A 20,744-nucleotide genomic window follows, 5' to 3' on the forward strand; every position below is an offset into this window, starting at 1 on the left:
CTCGAACCCGTAGGGTCCGCATGCTTAAGGTTACGATGACAGTTATATTATGAGTTTATGCATTTTGATGTACCGAAGGTTGTTCGGAGTCCCGGATGTGATCACGGACATGACGAGGAGTCTCGAAATGGTCGAGACATAAAGATTGATATATTGGATGCCTATGTTTGGATATCGGAAGTGTTCCGGGTGAAATCGGGATTTTACCGGAGTACCGGGAGGTTACCGGAACCCCCCGGGAGCTATATGGGCCATGATGGGCCTTAGTGGAAAAGAGAAGAGGCAGCCCCTCATGGGCCGCGCGCCCCTCCCCTCCCTTGGTCCGAATAGGACAAGGAGAGGGGGCCGGCCCCTCTCTCTCTTTTCCCCCCTCCGCGAATCCTATTCCAACTAGGATTGGGGGGGGGGGAATCCTACTCCCAGAGGGAGTAGGACTCTCCTGGCGCGCCCTCCTTGGCCGGCCAGCCTCCCCCCCTTTAGTCCTTTATATACGGAGGCAGGGGCACCCCAGAAACACACAAGTTGATCCACGTGATCTTTTCCTTAGCCGTGTGCGGCGCCCCCAGCCACCATAGTCCTCGATAATATTGTAGCGGAGTTTAGGCGAAGCCCTGCTGCAGCGGTACATCAAGATCGTCACCACGCCGTCGTGCTGACGGAACTCTTCCCCGACACTTTGCTGGATCAGAGTCCGGGGATCGTCATCGAGCTGAACATGTGCTAAAACTCGGAGGTGCCGTAGTTTCGGTGCTTGATCGGTCGGGTCATGAAGACGTACGACTACATCAACCAAACGCTTCCGTTGTCGATCTACTAGGTATGTAGATCACACTCTCCTCTCTCGTTGCTATGCATCACCATGATCTTGCGTGTGCGTAGGAATTTTTTTGAAATTACTACGAAACCCAACAGATAGATCCGCCGGATACACACCTCCACACGCCCATCAATGATGCTAGACTCATCACCGGAACGAGGGCTAGGCGAGGAGACCTTTATTCCATCTTCAGGGAGCCGCCGCTATCTCGCCTTTCTAAGCAGGACACAAACCCTAACAAAACTCAAAAAAACGACTATCAACGGAGCCCTCCCGCCGGCCGTTGCCAGGACCCACCGTATCCCATGGCCCTAGGGCCACTGGAGATGAGACGGACCTACGGTGGTGCCGGCGAGAAGCACGGACCCTAGCTTTTTTTGGAAGAGGAGGAGGCAGCGGCTACGTAGCTTTATCTAAAGCAGGACGAGAGCCTAATTCGAAAGTAACACAAATAGTTCACATGTGTTACTACAAATTAGATGTAAGCCAACCTTGACTGTCGATCAGTAGTCGGATGGTACAATCACTGGCCCACTGCCAGCCTACCACTTTACGGTCGTACCAACAAACCTACTGCCAAGTTATATTTCAAGATATATGGCGCTTCCGGTAGCAACGACATCGTATTGAAATGCTCGCAAAACGGAAATGGAAATGAAAATGAAACATGGATCAATGGAACGCGCGAGTGCACCCATGGACTGACGCTGTGCAGTGCAGGAGGTTGCAGGTTACATTGACGCTCGTACGTAGTGCCGTTCCACTCAGTGGCGGCACTGGTAATGTGGGCTGCAGCCCCGGCCGCCGCCACTGGACGGCCCTCCGGCGGCGCACGGAGTAACAAGGCAGACAGGCCTGTTGGGATCCAGGGACCTCGGGGCGACATTATTGCCGCCGAGGAGGCGGCTGTGCACGTCCAGGTTCACCACCGTCATCACCCCGAGCTCGGGCGCCACGCCGTCCTCCAGCTTCATGGAGGAAGACGACGAGGGCATCAGCGCCTCGCCTTTGCTGTAGCCCGCCGCGGCCCTCGTGTTCGAGCCAGCGAGCAGTACAAGCGCGAGGATTACAAGCGAGATGCACACCTTTCTGCCCATGGTAATCCAGCTAGCTACTCCTTATGTGCTGGGCTAAGGCAACCACAAAAGGAGTGCACAATCTTTATAGACGGAGGTTAATTTGGTGTTGGGCAGCTCTCATGGCCTAATCTAGCTATCTAGCTATAACTTATAATTCTTGTTTGATGTTGCTTCCAGTTACCCTTAAGCTGGTTGCTGCCATAGGAGGTTTTGGTCTCATCTTCCAGTAGGTACCTATTGCAAAAATTTAATGCACTTCGTGTACTTTTTGAATATTCTCCGGTCAAGTGTAGGGTTTCAAAGGGAAACCGACTCCTTTCACACCCAACTCCATTTTTTTACATCATTTGAACTTCAAACTTATTCTAAGATTAACACACATAACTGAAAGTCACATGTTCAAAATTTACAGCATTTGAGTTGGTTTTCTATTTTCGAAGCATTAACTGATATTTTGGCCACTAAAAGAGAAAACCCTCTTCAATTCAACATAGCATGCAAATGAGCTCGGAAATCGATGTTAATTTGCATCATGTCTTTATAGAACCCTATACGGTGTGGTAAAAATTTGAGAACGTTACGACAAAAACTTGATGCACTTCATTGACAAATCAAACACTCTCCAGCTAAGTGTCACTAGTAGAAAAACAACTTTAAGTGAGCCCAATTAGTACTGGTTTGATAACGGCCCGGTACTAATGTGACCATTAGTCCCGGTTCCAATGGCTAGGGGGCGTGCATCATTAGTCCCGGTCGTGGCATGCCTCTAATCCCGGTTCGCATCACAAAACGGTACTAAAGGGGTGGTGGCAGGCTAGTGTTAGGCTGGGACCCCACGAACCCTTTAGTCCCGGTTCGTGTCACAAACCGGGACTAGAGGTAGACCTTTAGTCCCGGTTTGTATAACCAACCAGGACTAAAGAGATCACTATATATAGTGCTTCGTCCAGCCCGAGCCGAAGCTCTCTATTTTCTTCCCCTCTTGCTCGAGCTCACCTTCATTTTTGCCAAAATTTATCAAGATTTGAAGGCACCCCATCCATCCAAGTGTTCACAAGGGTTAGCAACTTTGTCCTTTCATCTCTCATTGCTAGATTAGCTCTTGCAATGCTCTATAAGTATAGTGATTTGTGGGTTTTAGTTTGGGAGCTTCTATACACATTTTGGTTAAAATTATGGGTATAGTGATTTCGCCCGCCATTGGTGCATGACAAAATAATGGCGGGTACTTGTTGGATGCCCGCCACTACTGCTTTTATCCAATGGGTCAATTTGTAAAACTTTACAAGTGGCGGGTGGTTATTTTTGCCCGCCACTTCTATCACTAGTAGAAAAGGGGGCAACGGTCCAGGCCGGGTCAGCCCATTAGTCCCGGTTCAGTCCAGAACCGGGACCAATGGGGGCATTGGACCCGGTTCGTGAGCCCAGGGGGGCGGCCGGGCCACGTGGGCCATTGGTCCCGGTTCGTCTGGACCTTTTGGTCCCGGTTGGTGGGACGAAGCGGGACCAATGGGCCTCGCTCCTGGCCCACCACCATTGGTCCCAGTTGGTGGCATGAACCGGGACCAAAGGCTCCCCTTTAGTCCCGGTTCATGCCACCAACCGGGACCAATGAGGTGCCTATATATACCCCCTCGCGTAAGAGCAGAGCACACTGCTCTATTTTTTCTGGCCGAGGGGGAGAGGACTTGGTGGTGCTCTAGCTCACCTCCTATGCACACAAGGTGTTCAATGGAATGCCCGAGCCACACTACTTACAGTTTCTCCTCTCCAAGCTCGACCTCCAAGCTCCATTTTCCTCAATATTTGTCTAGGTTTAGCGGTCCATCACGCCCCGTCCCCGTCTTCACCGCCGTCGATCACCCGCGCCGAGCTCATCGCCGGCACCACCGTGGTGAGCCTCTTGTTCTTATCTTCTTTCTGAAAGGAAAAAATAATCTTACTTGTATGTTTACATAGATACTTGTATTATTTTCTTACTTTTATTATTGCATCTTATATAGTGCGATGGTTTTGGTATCCGCCCCCGTCAGCCCTCGTCCTGTCTATGATTCGGATGTGGTATATATATTATCTTTATAACTATTGGATCACAAGATCAAGATCAAGATGTCGTCGATAATCACAAGATCAAGATGGATGCAATGCGCTTGAATATTGGAAAGATTAGAAAATATGCCATTCATACCGAGGCTTGGTATCATTATGCCGTTGGATCAATTGTTACCTTGGTTGCGATTATGATCGCATTTGTTTTCGCATTGAAATGTTTTACATAGTTTCATTGTATGGTTTAATTAATTAGATGCTCTGGAGAGCTATATGTTGTTAGATGAGAACTATGTATGTACTTTGGTTTTAATGTGATGATGAACTTCTATTAATTTGGACACTTAATTATATATAACACACGCAGATGAACCGGCAATGGATGTACGGTGACAGACACACCTCCGAGTACATTAAGGGTGTGCATGAGTTTCTCGATGCGGCTGAGGCAAACAAGCAGAATGGTTTTATGTGTTGTCCATGCACTGAATGTGGGAATAAGAGGTCTTACTCTAACCGGAAAATCCTTCACTCCCACCTGCTTTACAAGGGTTTCATGCCACACTATAATGTTTGGACGAGGCACGAAGAAATAGGGGTTATGATGGAAGACGGCGAAGAAGAAGAGTACGATGACAACTATGTGCCCCCTGAATACGGTGATGCTGCAACGGGGGGGAGCTGGTGGAATCAAGAGGAACCAGACGATGTGGCCCAATGATGCTGCAACGGGTGAAGCTGCTGGAAGATCAAGAAGGAACCAGGACGATGTGCCTGATGATGATGATCGCCGGTCATTGGTCGATGCAAGGACGCAAGGCGAAAGTCAAAAGGAGAAGCTGAAGTTCGATCACATGTTAGAGGATCACAAAAAAGGGTTGTACCCCAATTGCGAAGAATGGCAACACAAAGCTTCGATACCTGTACTGAATTGCTGCAGTGAAAGGCAGAGAATGCTGTGCCTGACAAAGGATGAGAGCTACTGAAAATATTGAAGAAGAAGCTTCCAAAGGATAACGAATTGCCCGACAGTACATACGCAGTAAAGAGAGGTCGTATGCCCTCTAGGAATTGGAAGGTGGAGAAGATACATGCATGCCCTAATGACTGCATCCTCTACCGCGGTGCATACAAGGATCTGAACGCATGCCCGGTATGCGGTGCATTGCGGTATAAGATCAGACGAGATGACCCTGGTGATGTTGACGGCGAGCCCCCCAGGAAGAGGGTTCCTGTGAAGGTGATGTGGTATGCTCCTATAATACCACGGTTGAAACGTCTGTTCAGAAACGAAGAGCATGCCAAGTTGATGCGATGGCACAGTGAGGACCGTAAGAAAGACGGGAAGTTGAGAGCACCCGCTGACGGGTCGCAGTGGAGAAAAATCGAGAGAAAGTACTGGGATGAGTTTGCAAAGGACCCAAGGAACGTATGGTTTGCTTTAAGCGCGGATGGCATTAATCCTTTCGGGGAGCAGAGCAGCAATCACAGCACCTGGCCCGTGACTCTATGTATGTATAACCTTCCTCCTTGGATGTGCATGAAGCGGAAGTTCATTATGATGCCAGTTCTCATCCAAGGCCCTAAGCAACCCGGCAACGAACATTGATGTGTACCTAAGGCCATTAGTTGAAGAACTTTTACAGCCGTGGAATGGAAACGGTGTACGTACGTGGGATGAGCACAGACAGGAGGAATTTAACCTAAAGGCGTTGTTGTTCGTGACCATCAACGATTGGCCCGGCTCTCAGTAACCTTTCAGGACAGACAAACAAAGGATACCACGCATGCATGCACTGTTTAGATGACACTGAAAGTATATACCTGGACAAATGCAGGAAGACTGTGTACCTGGGCCATCGTCGATTTCTTCCGACCAACCATCAATGTCGAAAGATAGGCAAGCATTTCAAAGGCGAGGCAGATCACCGGAAGAAGCCCGCCATGCGTACCGGTGATCATGTACTTGCTATGGTCAATGATTTACACGTAATCTTTGGAAAGGGTCCCGGCGGACTAGCTGTTCCGAATGACGCTGAGGGACACGCACCCATGTGGAAGAAGAAATCTATATTTTGGGACCTACCCTACTGGAAAGACCTAGAGGTCCGCTCTTCAATCGACGTGATGCACATGACGAAGAACCTTTGCGTGAACCTACTAGGCTTCTTGGTCGTGTATGGGAAGATAAAAGATACACCTGAGGCACGGGAGGACCTGCAACGTTTGCACGAAAAAATGCCTCCGAAGCAGTATAAAGGTCCTGCCAGCTGCGCTCTTACGAAAGAAGAGAAAGAAATCTTCTTTGAATGCCTGCTCAGTATGAAGGTCACGACTGGCTTCTCGTCGAATATAAAGGGAATACTAAATATGCCAGAGAAAAAGTTTCAGAACCTAAAGTCTCATGACTGCCACGTGATTATGACGCAACTGCTTCCGGTTGCATTGAGGGGGCTTCTACCGGAAAACGTCCGATTAGCCATTGTGAAGCTATGTGCATTCCTCAATGCAATCTCTTAGAAGGTGATCGATCCAGAAATCGTAGCAAAGCTAAGGAGTGATGTGGCGCAATGTCTTGTCAGTTTCGAGCTGGTGTTCCCACCATCCTTCTTCAATATCATGACGCACATCCTAGTTCATCTAGTTGACGAGATTGTCATCCCGGGGCCCGTATTTCTACACAATATGTTCCCCTTTGAGAGGTTCATGGGAGTCCTAAAGAAATATGTCCGTAACCGCGCTAGGCCAGAAGGAAGCATCTCCATGGGCCATCAAACAGATGATGTTATCGGGTTTTGTGTTGACTTCATTCCTGGCCTTAAGAAGATAGGTCTCCCTAAATCGCGGTATGAGGGGAGACTGACTGGAAAAGGCACTCTTGGAAGTGACTCAATAATATGTAGGGACGAATATTTTTGGTCTCAAGCACACTACACAGTTCTACAAAACTCTACCTTGGTGACCCCGTATGTCGATGAACACAAGAACAGTCTGCGCTCCAAACACCCGGAGCAGTGCGACGATTGGATTACATGTGAACACATCAGGACTTTCAGCAGTTGGTTGGAAACACGTCTCAGAGGTGACAATACTGTTTGTGATGAGCCGTACTTGTTGTCCAGGGGACCATCTTTGACTGTATTGACTTATAAAGGATACGAGATAAATGGGAATACATTTTACACGATCGCCCAAGATCAAAAGAGCACCAACCAAAACAGCGGTGTCCGCTTTGATGCAGCAACCGAGAGCGGAAAGGACACATATTATGGTTACATAATGGACATATAGGAACTTGACTACGGACATGATTTTAAGGTCCCTTTGTTTAAGTGCAAATGGGTCAATCTGTCAGGCGGCGGGGTACAGGTAGACCCATAGTACGGAATGACAACAGTGGATCTGAAAAATCTTGGGTACACTGACGAACCGTTCGTCCTAGCCAATGATGTGGCATAGGTTATCTATGTGAAGGACATGTCTACCAAACCGAGAAAAAGAAAAGATAAGGAAGCAAATACATCATACGATGAGTCAAAGCGCCACATAGTTCTTTCAGGAAAAAGGGATATCCTGAGAGTGGAGGGCAAGACAGACATGTCTGAAGATTATGAAAAATTTCATAAAATTCCTCCCTTCAATGTCAAGGCTGACCCAAGCATCCTGATAAACGATTAAGATTATCCATAGTTACGGCGCAATAAGCAAATGACACAAGCGAAGAAAAAGTGAAGACTTTCTCCCGCAACTATTATGATGATACCATGCCAACTTTGTAACACACGAGTATGCTATGCCAACTTTTCAGAGTTCATTTAAAAACTATGAATTTAGGTCGAATTTTCTCTATAGGTGCATTTATGTTCATTTTTTTAGTAAATTTAATCACAAACTTGTGATTCACACAAATTTCAAAGAATTCAAATTTTAACTATTCAAATTTGAAAACTAATGGCACTAACAGAAAGTTTATAATTTTTTTAAAACTAATGGCACTAATAGAAAGTTTATAATTTTACTGACCTAAAAGCAAAAAGAATTAAAAAATAAAGCAAAAAACAAAAGAAAATAAATAATACAGAAAAAAACAAAAAACTGAAAAAAATAGCAACAATAAGTATTTTGTTGTAAGTAGAAACAAAATAAAATAAATAAAGCAACAAAGAAAAAAAACGAAAAAAGTGTTTTCAAATTTGAAAACTAATGGCACTAACAGAAAGTTTATAATTTTTCTAAAACTAAAAGCAAAAAGAATTAAAAAACAAAGCAAAAAACAAAAGAAAATAAATAATGCAGAAAGTTTATAATTTTTGTGACCTAAAAGAAAAAAATCACTAAAAAACTATAAGTATTTTGTTCTAAGTAGAAATGAAAAAATAAATAGCAAAAAAGAAAAAAATGCCTATAATATTTGTTATGACTAACTAAAATTACCAAATTGAGTATAATGATAAAACACAGTAATATTAAATAGCAAGAAAAAAATGACTCAAAAATAAATTTTTATAGTAAAGTTATTCATAAACTAGTGATTCACACAAATTTTAAAAAAATCAAATTTAAACTATTCAAATTTTAAAACTAATGGCACTAACAGAAAGTTTATAATTTTTGTGACCTAAAAGAAAAAAAATCACTAAAAAACTATAAGTATTTAGTTCTAAGTAGAAATGAAAAACAAATAGTAAAAAAATGCCACCTACTGGGCCACCACGGCCTGAATATGACTAGAAGCCCATTCATGGGTCAGGATTCAGGCCCGCAGAAGGCCCAGCAGGCCCACAGGCATAGCGGTGTGAGATTAGGCCCAAAGGCCTGCAGTTCTGAGGAGTTCGATGGAGAGGGCGGGGCAGCGCTTATAAACAGGTGCGGTCGCTCCTCAGCTAGCGAGGTGGGACTAAACATCCCACCGCACCGCGGCTTTGGCAGGCGCGGGTCTTTGGTCCCGGTTGATGGCACCAGCCGGGACTAAAGCGGGCATTGGTCACGGTTCGTGGCACAAACCGTGACCAATGCCCCCCTTTAGTCCCGGTTGGTGCCACCACCCGGGACCAAAGGCCGCCGACCGGGACTAAAGGTGGCATTGGTCCCGGTTGGTGCCATGAACCAGGACCAATGCTTCCTCTATATAACTAGCACTTGTGAAAATTTCCATTCAGTTCGTCTTCCCCGCCCGACGCCGCCAGGCTGCCCCTCTGCGCCTCGCCATTGCCGTCATCGCCCTGCCTCCGACACCGTCCCGCGCCGCCCAGACGCCGTCGCCACCCCACGCCGCCCCGACTCCGTCACCGCGCGCCACCCCGCGCCGTCGCGGTCACCTCCCCGTGCCGCCTCGACGCCGTCGCCGCCCCGCGTCGCGCCCCTACGCCGTCGCCGCCCCGCGTCGCCACCCCGACGCCGTCGCCGCCCCGCCTCTGCCTCGCCGTCGCCGCCCCGCGCCGTCGTCGCCTCTCGCTTTGGTCAGGGCCGGCACCACCCCCCTCTCCCCCCCTGTTTTTTTGCAAATTCATATATGTTTTTCCTGATTATATGTATATGTATAGTATATGTATGTGTGTATATGTATGCAAAAGATAGATTAACAGAAAAAATAGTATTTTTTTCTGTTCATAGATTTTTTTGGTGATATTGATTATTGTAAATATGCAAATGTTTGCATATTCATATGAACAATGAATTAGGCAAAACCTTCGACACGTGGGGGGGGGGGTCGATATACCCCCTCCCGATAACTTCAACACGAGGGGGGGTCGATATACCCCCTCCCCGATAATATTATTTTCCCATGTACGTATGTCGTGTCGATATAAACTCCCGATAACTTCAACACGAGGGGGGGTCGATATATATACCCCTCCCCGATAATATTATTTTCCCGCATGTATGTATGTCGTGTCGATATAAACTCCTGATAACTTCAACACGTGGGGTGGGGTCGATATACCCCCTCCCGATAACTTCAACACGTGGGGGGGTCGATATACCCTCTCCCGATAACTTCAACACGAGGGGGGGCGAACATGAGAGGAAGAAGAGGATAAAAAAAGAAGAGGAAGAAGAAAAAAAAAAGAGGAGAAGAAAGAATAGAGGAGTAAGAGAATAGAGGAGTTCTTACTCCTCTATTCTTTCTTCTCCTCTTTTTTTCTTCTTCCTCTTCTCTTTTTATCCTTGAAGCGTTGTCGAGGCCACCCCAAACCCTAGAGAAGCAACGTCGAGGCCACCCCAAACCCTAGAGAAGCAGCGTCGAGGCCACTAATTAATATTAGTTCTATGTTTGCCACTAATATATCCATCTGTCATGTTTGAATAATAATTGCCATGTTGTAAATATTTGAAGAAACTATGGGGACCGCCTGAGACAAAGTACAAAAAGAGTTGTTGGGGGACATAATCGCACGAGGAAGTGATGCCGTCTGCTCGTTGTTTATCAACGACACCGATGGTCTGGAAGCAGCTGGCTATGATTATGATGGCTCCGGTGACCTAATGCCGGTGCAAGAAGGAGAACGTGAGGACGGCTCCGGTGACATAATGCCGGTGCAAGAAGGAGACCGTGATGACGTCTCCGTTGACCGAACCGAGTCTGGCCAGGTATATATATTAGTTAAGCTTCTGCTAACTAGCTAATTGATGCATTCATTGTTTTGGTATGTACACATATTAATTAAGTCTTTGTTCTTTTTTCTAGCCCTCCGGATCGAGCACAACTTCGGTAAAGAGACGAGGACCGAAGAGAAAGATGAGCTCGGATGAAAAGTTTGAGATCATAGCAATCGCGCCCGACGGCCAACCGATTGAACCCCTCCGGACAAAGAGCGCATGTGTTGCTCAGTGCGGGGTTTTGGTTAGGGACAAGATCCCGATCAGCATCCAGCAATGGTTAAAGCCGGCTACAGAAGACACCAAGGTGTCTTATGTCAATGATATGCAGAAAAATGATCTTTGGACTGAGCTGAAGTCAAATTTCACCCTACCACCAGAGGATGATCCAGAGAATCCAGTTAAAGAGCAATTAATCAAGTCTTTTGCTCTTAAGAGGATGGCAGAACTATTCAGGAGGTGGAAGAAAGAGCTGAGTAAGATTGTCGAAAATAAAGAGACACCAGAATTCAAGGGCAGATATGAGAAGATCAGAGATCACTGGCCCGCATTTTTGGCCCACAAGACATCGGAAAAGAGTAAGAAGATGTCGGCGACAAACAAGCAAAATGCTGCGAAGAAGAAGCATCACCATCGCACGGGGTCAGGTGGCTACCTCGCAGCCCGGCCTAAGTGGGCCAAGATTGAGAATGATCTGGTTGATAAAGGGATCGAACCAGAGACAATTAACTGGCCAGACCGTTGCCAGACTTGGTTCTTCGGGGCTGGCGGAACCTTGGACCCTGTATCAGGGAAGTGCATTTGGACGGACGAGCAAATGGAAATACCAGTCAAGAGGCTTAAGCACTATATCGAAGCAGCGCAGCAAGGGACGTTCGTTCCAGACAGAGAGAACGACGAGCTCACAATGGCCCTCGGGAATCCTGAGCACCCTGGACGGACACGAGGCACGCCAGGCTCCATTCCATGGAAGGTTGGGTTTCCGGACGCAGGCGGTTACAAATGCCACGAGAGGAGGAAGAAAGTGGAGCAGACCCAACTGCAGGCGCTGCACGCTAGGGTACAAGCGATAGAGGAACGAGAAGCAAATCGCAGCAAACGAACTGCCGAAGCTTCCCTCGAAGCTACCCCGCCATCTCAGCGGAGAAGCAGCGTGGCTTCCACCGAGCTGCTTCAGCCGGAGCATGTCTTGACGGCTCCTGCCAGCTATCCCGTGGATGCTATCATGGAGTCTCAAAATTGCCACCTTATGACGCAATGGATTAATACGAAGGTCAAGGCGGTTGTTGGCTCTGTTTTTTCTACTGAACCCGACGCAACTTTTCACTGTCGACCGATTCCAGAAGGATATGCTAGGGTGATGGTGGATGAAATAACGGAGGGATTTGAGGACCTCCAGCTTGACCACCCTACCGGTGAAGGGGAGACTCGTCCGGGTTCTGCTCTGAAGACTCCATGCCTATGGCGGAAGGAGCTCATCAACCTTCCGAACTGGACGCCTCCGCCTCCTCCTCCTCCGGCGAGTCAGGGCACTCCGCCTCCTCCATTGCCTCCTCCTCCGGTGAGTGACGATCAGGGCACTCGGCCAGCTCCTTCTCGGGCGCGTGGCGGCACTCCGCCTCCTTCTCCGCCTGCGTCGGCGTGCCTGAGCAGCCAGCCTCCTCCTTCTCCGCCTCGTCAGCAAGGGCGGAAGAGACCTGCCACCGCTCCGGCTGCTCCGGCGCGTCGTAGTCCTTCTCCTCCGCCTCATAAGCAAGTAAAGAAGACAACCGCTCTGTCTGCTTTGCCGGCGTCTAGTAGTACAGCCAGAGGCGGGAGGACATACAGATTCGGTCCTTCTCTGAAGACTCCAGAGAAGTTACCATACGAGAGGACCCCAGAGGAGAACACCGAGGTCGCGCGAGAAGAAGTGAGGAACTTCTTTGAAGGGGTGAAAGCAAAGAAACATCCACCTCCGGAGGAGAAGGTAGATCCGGTGAAAGCGAAGCGCACTCTGGCTGACCTAACAAAACCACCCAAGTCTCCGCCGAAAGGAAACTATGAGCGCATTATTGGAAAGGAATTTGCCGAAGCGGAGCGGTCGGGAAGTACTGTCAGTGATCAAAGGCTGAAAGAACGACGAGCTGGGAAACAAATTGCCCAGCTCAGTGAACAAGCGAAGCAATCGTGCCCCCCGCTCAAGGTGCCTAGCGACATCGTCGCTAATGATCCGAGGATGGTGCCCGGTTATAGCAATCTTGGAGATTACCTGCCCGACGATGTACATTATGATTTCATGTAGGTGCAGATACAAAGATACGAGTACGGGAAGCCTCTCGTCAAAGATGAAAGATCTCTATCAACGATGATGCGAAGATTGCATGATTGGTACTTGAAAATCTGCAGAGAGTCTGGGGGGAGGAGTACTGTGTATGTGAGAGTTAAAAAGGAGCATGACCTCGTTGGAATTGATCTGTTGCATGTTCCATTTGAGGAGTTCTTTCAGTTTTTCAATGAATTGGCCCTCGATAAAGCAACGGTCGCTTGCTACTGTCTGTAAGCAATACTATTTCCATCATTAAGTCTCTCAATATAGCTCAGCTCTTTCATTGCATGTATTTATAATTATCCTCACTATATTATGCAGATTGAAGATCGTCGAATTGAAGAAAAGACAAATCAATGATATTGGGTTCATTAACACAAATATCATAGATGCAACTCAGGTTAAATTTCATGCTGCAGATACCGAGGCCAACTTGCTACGATCGTTGGTAATAAATGAAAACAAAGATATAATACTCTTTCCTTACAACTTCAAGTAAGTGTTACTGTCTTGTGCGTATTCGGTTTCCCTTATATATTAGTCAAGGTTATAGTAATGTAATTGATGAGTTATGCATGCGTGTGCAGTTTCCACTATATTCTCCTAGAGATTAAGCTTGAGCAGGGACTAGTAACCGTCTTAGACTCAAGACGAAAAGATCCCCAGGACTATGCGGACATGACTCAAATGCTCGAGAAGTAAGTTAAATCGATCATTATCCACCATATCAGCAACTTTGTTCATTTCCTGATATATCAAGTAATTGTTTTCTTTGTCTGGCAGGGTTTGGAAAAAATTCACCAAAAAAGCTCCGGGACTCCCGAAGAAGCTGCAGTTTAGACACCCGAAAGTAAGTACTATAGTAGCATGTTCTGCGCATCTCCTATCGATTCAAGCGCTAGTTTCATCAATACCATTTGGCATTCTTGCTTATCAGTTTGATTGACCTCTATTTCTTGTAAAGTGGTTGTGGCAGGAACAAGGGAAGGGAATGATTTCTGTGGATACTACGTTTGCGAGTCCATTCGCCACACGACCTGTGAGCAGGGCTACTCTGACGAACAATATGAAGTGCGTAAATAACAACATTCACAATTTTATTTTATTACCATCATTTGTGTTGAGTTTCATTCATTCATATATATATGTATTAACCCCCTTCGTCAAATTAGATGTTTCGGAAGCGGGATGAACTCCTAGCACCAGCTCCCATGCGAGCAATTCAAGAGGAATTGGCGGCATTCTTTCTTGACCACGTGATCGCTGAAGACGGAGAATACTATGTGGACCATGAGTCCGTATGTTAGGAGATTATATTTGTAAGAGATAATTATTGTATATATGTAGCCGGTAGTGTCGGATAGATATACGAGAACTTGTTGTTCGACCAATCTCTCAGAGAAGGAGAGGTGGTTGATATCACTTCTCTCTATATGCATATATGTTCATGACGATCTTCTGTTTCCTTCGTTTGCTTACTAGCTAGCTAGCGTGTCTAGTCCTCTCTATACGTATGTATAGTACGTAGCGTCGACTAAGCATGGACATAAGAGAGGACATTTCTCTCTATTAATTATAGCTAGCTAACACAATATATGAAACACCTAAATTAACCCCCCAAAACCCCCAACCCCCCCCCCCTTAAAAAAGAAAAAACCCAGCCACAGAAATGCTGACGCGTGGATGCCTATTGGTCCCGGTTGGTGCCACCAACCGGGACCAAAGGCCTCCTGCCTGGGCTCCGCGCACAGGCCACGTGGAGGCCCATCTGTCCCGGTTCTGGATTGAATCGGGACTAAAGGGACAGGGCATTAGTACCGACCCTTTAGTCCCGGTTCAAGAACCGGGACAAAAGGCCCTTACGAACCGGGACAACGGGCCCTTTTTCTACTAGTGGTAAGAACAAGATGTTTAGAGTCTTCAAGATACTTCTGAAGCATGGAAACATGGAAAACATTGTGCACTCCATGCATTGATTGTGGCAAATCTATGCGGTAGGCAAGCTTCCTGACTCGAGCAACCACAGAAAACGGCCCGACATACCGAGGACTAAGCTTGCCTTTGGTGCCAAATCTCACAATTCATTTGGTTGGCAACACTTTAAGAAGCACTTTGTCACCCACTTGAAATTCTAGAGCTCGCCGTCTGACATCAGCATAGCTCTTTTGTCTACTTTGCGCTGTAAGCATGTTTTGACGAATCTCCGTGACACGATCAACAGTTTGTTGAACCCAATCCGGTCCAAGAACTGCCCGCTCACCCACTGAATCCCAACAGAGAGGTGACCTACACCTTCGGCCATAAAGGACTTCAAAGGGTGCAGCCTTGATACTTGCATGATAGCTGTTGTTATAGGCGAATTCCACAAGAGGCAAGTGGTCTTCCCATGTACCTTGCCATGACAGGGCACATGTGCGAAGCAAGTCTTCGAGAGTTTGAATGGTATGCTCAGACTGACCATCAGCCTGAGGGTGAAAAGCTGTGCTGAACCGGATCTCAGTACCCAAGGCATTTTGTAAGCTCTCCCAGAATTTGGAGGTGAACTTTGCATCATGATCAGAGATGATCGTTTTAGGCACACCATGGAGACGAATGATCTTACGTGTATATATTGGAGCTAATTGACTAGCTGAGTTTGTGGTACGAATTGGAATGAAGTGTGCCGACTTGATGAGACAATCCACCACAACCCAAATGGCATCCTTACCTCTTGGGGTGCGTGCCAAGCCAATGACAAAGTCCATGGTGATATCTTCCCATGGCCATTGCGGGACCTCCAAAGGTTGAAGCTTCCCACCAGGGCTTTTGTGTTCGGCTTTGACTCGTTGGCAAACGCCACATGAAGCCACATACTTAGACACGTCTACTTTCATCCGCTTCCACCAGAAGTTTTGCTTTAGATCATGGTACATCTTGGTCTCACCAGGATGAACTGTGTAAGGGGTGCGATGAGCTTCTTTGAGGATATCATCTTTCACCTGAGACCTCTGCGGATTGCAAAGGCGACCTTGAAATCGCACAACTCCAGTTCCATCAATGGTGAATGGACCTACCCTTCCTTCACGGACGCGCTTAGCAGCTTGCATTAGAAAACGATCTTGTTCTTGTGCTCGTATAATGTGCTCCACAATGTCAGGCTCAATGGATAATTGGATTTTCGTTTGTGCTGCGCCCGCATAACAAAAACAAATATCCATTCTCTCCAGCTCGGATGAGAGGGTCGCCATAGTAGGAGCAACTACCATGCGGCTTAGGGCATCGGCCACCACATTAGCTCGGTCGGGTTTGTAGTGGATGGTGAGATCATAATCCTTTATCAGTTCCAACCACCTTCTCTGTCTTAGATTCAACTCTTTCTGAGTAAAGATGCACTTCAAACTTTTGTGATCCGTATACATGTCACAACCCTCTCCATAGAGAAGATGCCTCCTGATTTTGGGAGCATGAACGATTGTTGCCAATTCTAGATCATGGGTTGGGTAATTCTGCTCATGTGGCTTCAACTGTCGCGATGCATAGGCAATAACCTTGTCGTCCTGCATGAGCACACATCCGAGTCCAAGTTGGGATGCATCTGAATATACCGCAAAACGCTTACCTGGTTCAGGTAGTGACAAGATCGGGGCAGTCACCAATCGCTCCTTGAGATGACAGAAACTCTTCTCACAATCCTCATCCCAAAGGAATTTGGAGTTGACTTGTGTCAGCTTGGTCATTGGCTTGGCAATGGTAGAATTATTTTTTACAAACCGCCGATAATACCCGGCGAAGCCCGGGAAACTCCTTACTTCTTTGACGTTGGTTGGCCTTGCCCAATTAACAACAGTGGAGATCTTGCTCGGGTCAACGGATATGCCATGTTGGTTGATTACATGGCCTAGAAAGCCAACTTCTGAAAGCCAGAACTCACACTTCTTCAACTTGGCATAGAATTTGTGTTGCCGCGAGGTTTCAAGCACTATTCTAAGATGTCGAGCATGATCTTCCTCTGTCTTGGAATAAATAAGAATGTCATCAATGAATACGACCAAAAAGTTGTCCAGATAAGGGTGAAGCATGCTATTCATTGTCTCCATGAAACAGGCTGGGGCATTTGTCAAACCAAAGGACATCACCTTAAACTCATAATGCCCATACCTAGTGGAGAAAGCTGTCTTCTTGATATCTTGCTCTCGAACTCGAATATGATTATAACCAGATTGCAGGTCGATCTTAGAGAAAACCTCCGCTCCCTTCAATTGATCAAAAAGGTCCTCAATACGAGGAAGTGGATACTTGTTCTTTATAGTCACCCGATTGAGGGCACGGTAATCAATACACATGCGCCAGCTGCCATCTTTCTTAGCAACGAAGAGTACGGGTGCACCCCATTCAGAAACACTCTTTTGAATAAGTCCTTTAGAGATAAGGTCATCTATTTGCTTCTTGAGCTCTTCTTGGAAGAGTCGAGCCGAACGATATGGTGCTATAGAAATAGGTTGAGTGCCAGGAATCAATTCAATGCAGAACTCAGTGTCTCGCTCTGGAGGCATGCCTGGGAGCTCATCCGGGAAGACATCAGGATAGTCACACACTACTACTATATTTTGGAGGCACAGTGGGGTACTTGGTTTTCCAAGAAGAGTCCACAATATCCCACTCTTCGGAGATGGCTGGCCTGGAAAGAGACTGGCCAACATTGACAAAGATGGTGGAGGTGCACTAGCTTGGTAGACACACTCCTTCCCTGAGGGGGAGTCAAGGGTGATAATTCTCCAAAAGCAAGAGATCACTGCTCTGTAAGCTTGTAGCCAATCCATGCCAAGAATTACATCAAAAGGCTGAAGTGGAAGGATGAACAGATTTACAGTGAAATCTTCATCCTCAATAGAAATATCACAGCCAGGACACACAGTTCTACAAGAAAGGAGTCCCCCTGGAGAACTAACCCTCACTAGTTGGGAAATTTCTTGCCTAGACATGTTTGCCCGATTCGCAAAGTCTACCGATACATATGAGAAACTGGAACCAGAATCAAATAGTACTAGAGCTTCAATTGAGTTGACAGGTAGAGTACCTATGACGACATCCGGACGTCCAGAAGTAGATGATGAAGGCAAGGTATAAAAGATCTGACAAGTTGGTGCAGGTGGAGCGCCAATCTGGGGCACGATTGGAGGAGCATGGGGTATTGGGTAGTTAGGTGGCGCTGTGTGAGTTGGTGGCCAATAGTACCCTTGAGGAGGAGGACCCCAAGTTGCATATTGATACGGAGGAGCTTGAATATTCTTCATTGCTTGGACAGACACATGTGAGGACATGGGCATTGATGAGGACTTCGGTTGGGAAGACACAGTCTGCCACTTGATAATGCTAGCAGGGTATAACTTACAAACCCGTTCCATGTGACCAGTTTTGTGATAGCCGTTGCACACACCGGTCCAATTGCACTCATTAGCTCTATGGCCTTCGCCACACTTGAAGCACATCATCCCTTGACCAGGTATTGGACTATGGTGCACACGTGGGCCAGTAGAGGATGAGGCCTTCTGCGACCTCTTCTTGAAGAGCTGGGGGGTAGACGGGACATTCTTAAACTTCTTCATGGGGCGATGGTTAGACTTGCGGTTGTCACCATAGTCCCGCTTTTGGTTGGCACCTGCAGTAGAGAAATTACCGGGGCCACCAGGTGAGGAATATATCATTGGAGGAGGTGAGCCATTCTGCAGCTCGAACTCTATCTTTTTGGCTTTCTCAACCAAGGAAGCAAAGCTACAGGACCTAGTAGCGCTGAGCACAACATGATACTGCTGCTCTAGCCCATCCTTGAACCTCCTTGCCTTCTCTTTATCATTATTAACCACTATTAGCACAACGCGGATGATATCATTGAACTCGGTTTCATAATCCTGAATTGTTTTGTTTCCTTGCCTTAACTTGCTTAGTGCATTCTCCATCCTCTCTACATAGGAAGCCGGATAGTACTTCTCAATGAATTGAGTTCGAAAGAACTCACAAGTAGGTGTGGCATGCTCTGGTGGTAAAGAGGAACGAACATTCTCCCACCAGATGTCTGCATTTCCCTTTAGCTGAATAGTAGCAAACATCACCTTCTGGACTGGTTGCACTTGCATGACCTCAAGGCGTTGTTCCATGATGCGCAACCAATCAGCTGCCACTACAGGAGTCCCAGTCCCATTAGAAGTGTCAGAGTGTACCATAGACCATGTGAGAAGAGGATTGACTTGTCTTGAGCCAAATGGCTCATTCATCATGCCCTGAGCATTGGCAGGTGCAGGAGTTGTGGCTTGGGCTTGAGCTTGCTGACGAAGTGTGTGGAGTTCTTGCATCAACTCACGCCACTCAACTTGAGGTAGCGGAGCAACATCATCAGCTGCCACTGATCCCTCACCACTCTCCTCAGCTATAGGTTGGACACTCCTGCGTCCACGGCCTCGGGGTTTAGCACCATCAACTGTTTTTCCCTGAGTGGGTGGAACTTGCTTTCTACCTGCTTTACCCCTAGGCATCTAAGGAACACAAGAAGATTACCCAGACAACCAAAGAAATAAAAAGGTAGAATATGGACGGGTAAAAATACAAGCTCATACTAGACACTGGATCCATTGAAATATAAACCCAGGAGACCCAGAAACGAGTACTACTCGAACACCAGACTGCTTAATATGCATTAGAAACACAACAAGCAATCTATGCACATAGAACAAGGCTTGCAAGTATGTAACTAAAAAGATCGTTCCTATTGTGCACCAGTGTGTCATGTTTTTTAACCATCTAATCAAGGTTTTTATTTAAAAAGAACCTAACAACATACTAGTAAGAGAATTGGGGTATTTCACCCAATCTCAACAGAATTGACGCCCTCGTCAATTTTGTTATACACTAACAAGCAAACAATTATATCTAGCAAGCAAGCATTTGAAAGGTCATAGGATCTTTCTTTGGTATACATGCTTACACATGTATAGCAAAGATAGAGCTTAACTGAAACCAACTATAAGACCCCTCCTTGTAGGAAGGAATGCTACCACCAAGAACGTAAACAAACCAAACATGCTCGTGAGAAAATCCGGCAACACCTCCTTTGTACCGTCGGACATCCACGACGGGCAAATGAATAAACAGAGCATATATTCATAATATCACAAGAAGAAGCATCCAACAAGCTCCTACAACCCATGTAGAGCAAAGTGGTGAAGCCACCAACCGTTATGAACTATAACACCCCTCCTTGTAGGAAGGAATGTAACCACCAAAAACGTAAACAAACCAAACATGCTCGTGAGAAAATCCGGCAACACCTCCTTTGTACCGCCGGACATCCACGACAGGCAAATGAATAAACAAAGCACATATTCATAATATCACAAGCAGAAGCATCCAACAACCTCCTACAACCCATGTAGAGCAAAGTGGTGAAGCCACCAACCGTTATGCTACACATAGCAAAGAAAACATACGTTCCAACACACCATGGTGCAAGGTGGGGACTAGTCAACTCCAACCCACCTTGACAGGTAAATACAGTGATATGGAAACAAACCAAGGCAAAGTTTATACAACACAAGTAGATCCTAGCTACCAAGAATCATGAACTAAGTATGAGAGTTACCATGATCAGCTAGGTGGATGGAAGGGGTGTGGAATGTGTGAGTGAACACCCATGGGAGCTACGTCCTTCCTAATACTTGCAAAGCCTCACGGTGATGTACCTGAAACAAAGTCCACGAGGGGCACTACTGGAATAACTTTATATGCCTACGGCCATATCTATGCCGACGGCTGCCGTAGGCATAGATGGCGCTATGCCGATGGCCTGGCGAATACCGTCGGCATAGAAAATCTGTCGGCATAGCTTTATCTATGCCTACGGCAGCCGTAGGCATAGTAAGGC

General features: G+C 46.7%; 1 protein-coding gene across 1 annotated transcript; it reads right to left on the minus strand.

The window, feature by feature from the left end:
* Positions 1 to 1,394: 1,394 nt before the first annotated feature.
* Positions 1,395 to 1,931, minus strand: LOC125529138. The gene has a single exon (XM_048693548.1). It carries the CDS (start codon positions 1,912 to 1,914, stop codon positions 1,582 to 1,584), a length of 333 nt encoding a protein of 110 aa, XP_048549505.1. The 5' UTR covers positions 1,915 to 1,931; the 3' UTR covers positions 1,395 to 1,581.
* Between the last annotated feature and the right edge of the window lie 18,813 nt (positions 1,932 to 20,744).

The sequence above is a fragment of the Triticum urartu genome, unplaced genomic scaffold (assembly GCF_003073215.2).
Source record: "Triticum urartu cultivar G1812 unplaced genomic scaffold, Tu2.1 TuUngrouped_contig_537, whole genome shotgun sequence".
NCBI lineage: Eukaryota > Viridiplantae > Streptophyta > Magnoliopsida > Poales > Poaceae > Triticum > Triticum urartu.

Bases quoted from the DNA above. Each gene is read 5' to 3' on its own strand.
- LOC125529138 (XM_048693548.1), bottom strand. From the start codon at position 1,914: ATGGGCAGAAAGGTGTGCATCTCGCTTGTAATCCTCGCGCTTGTACTG.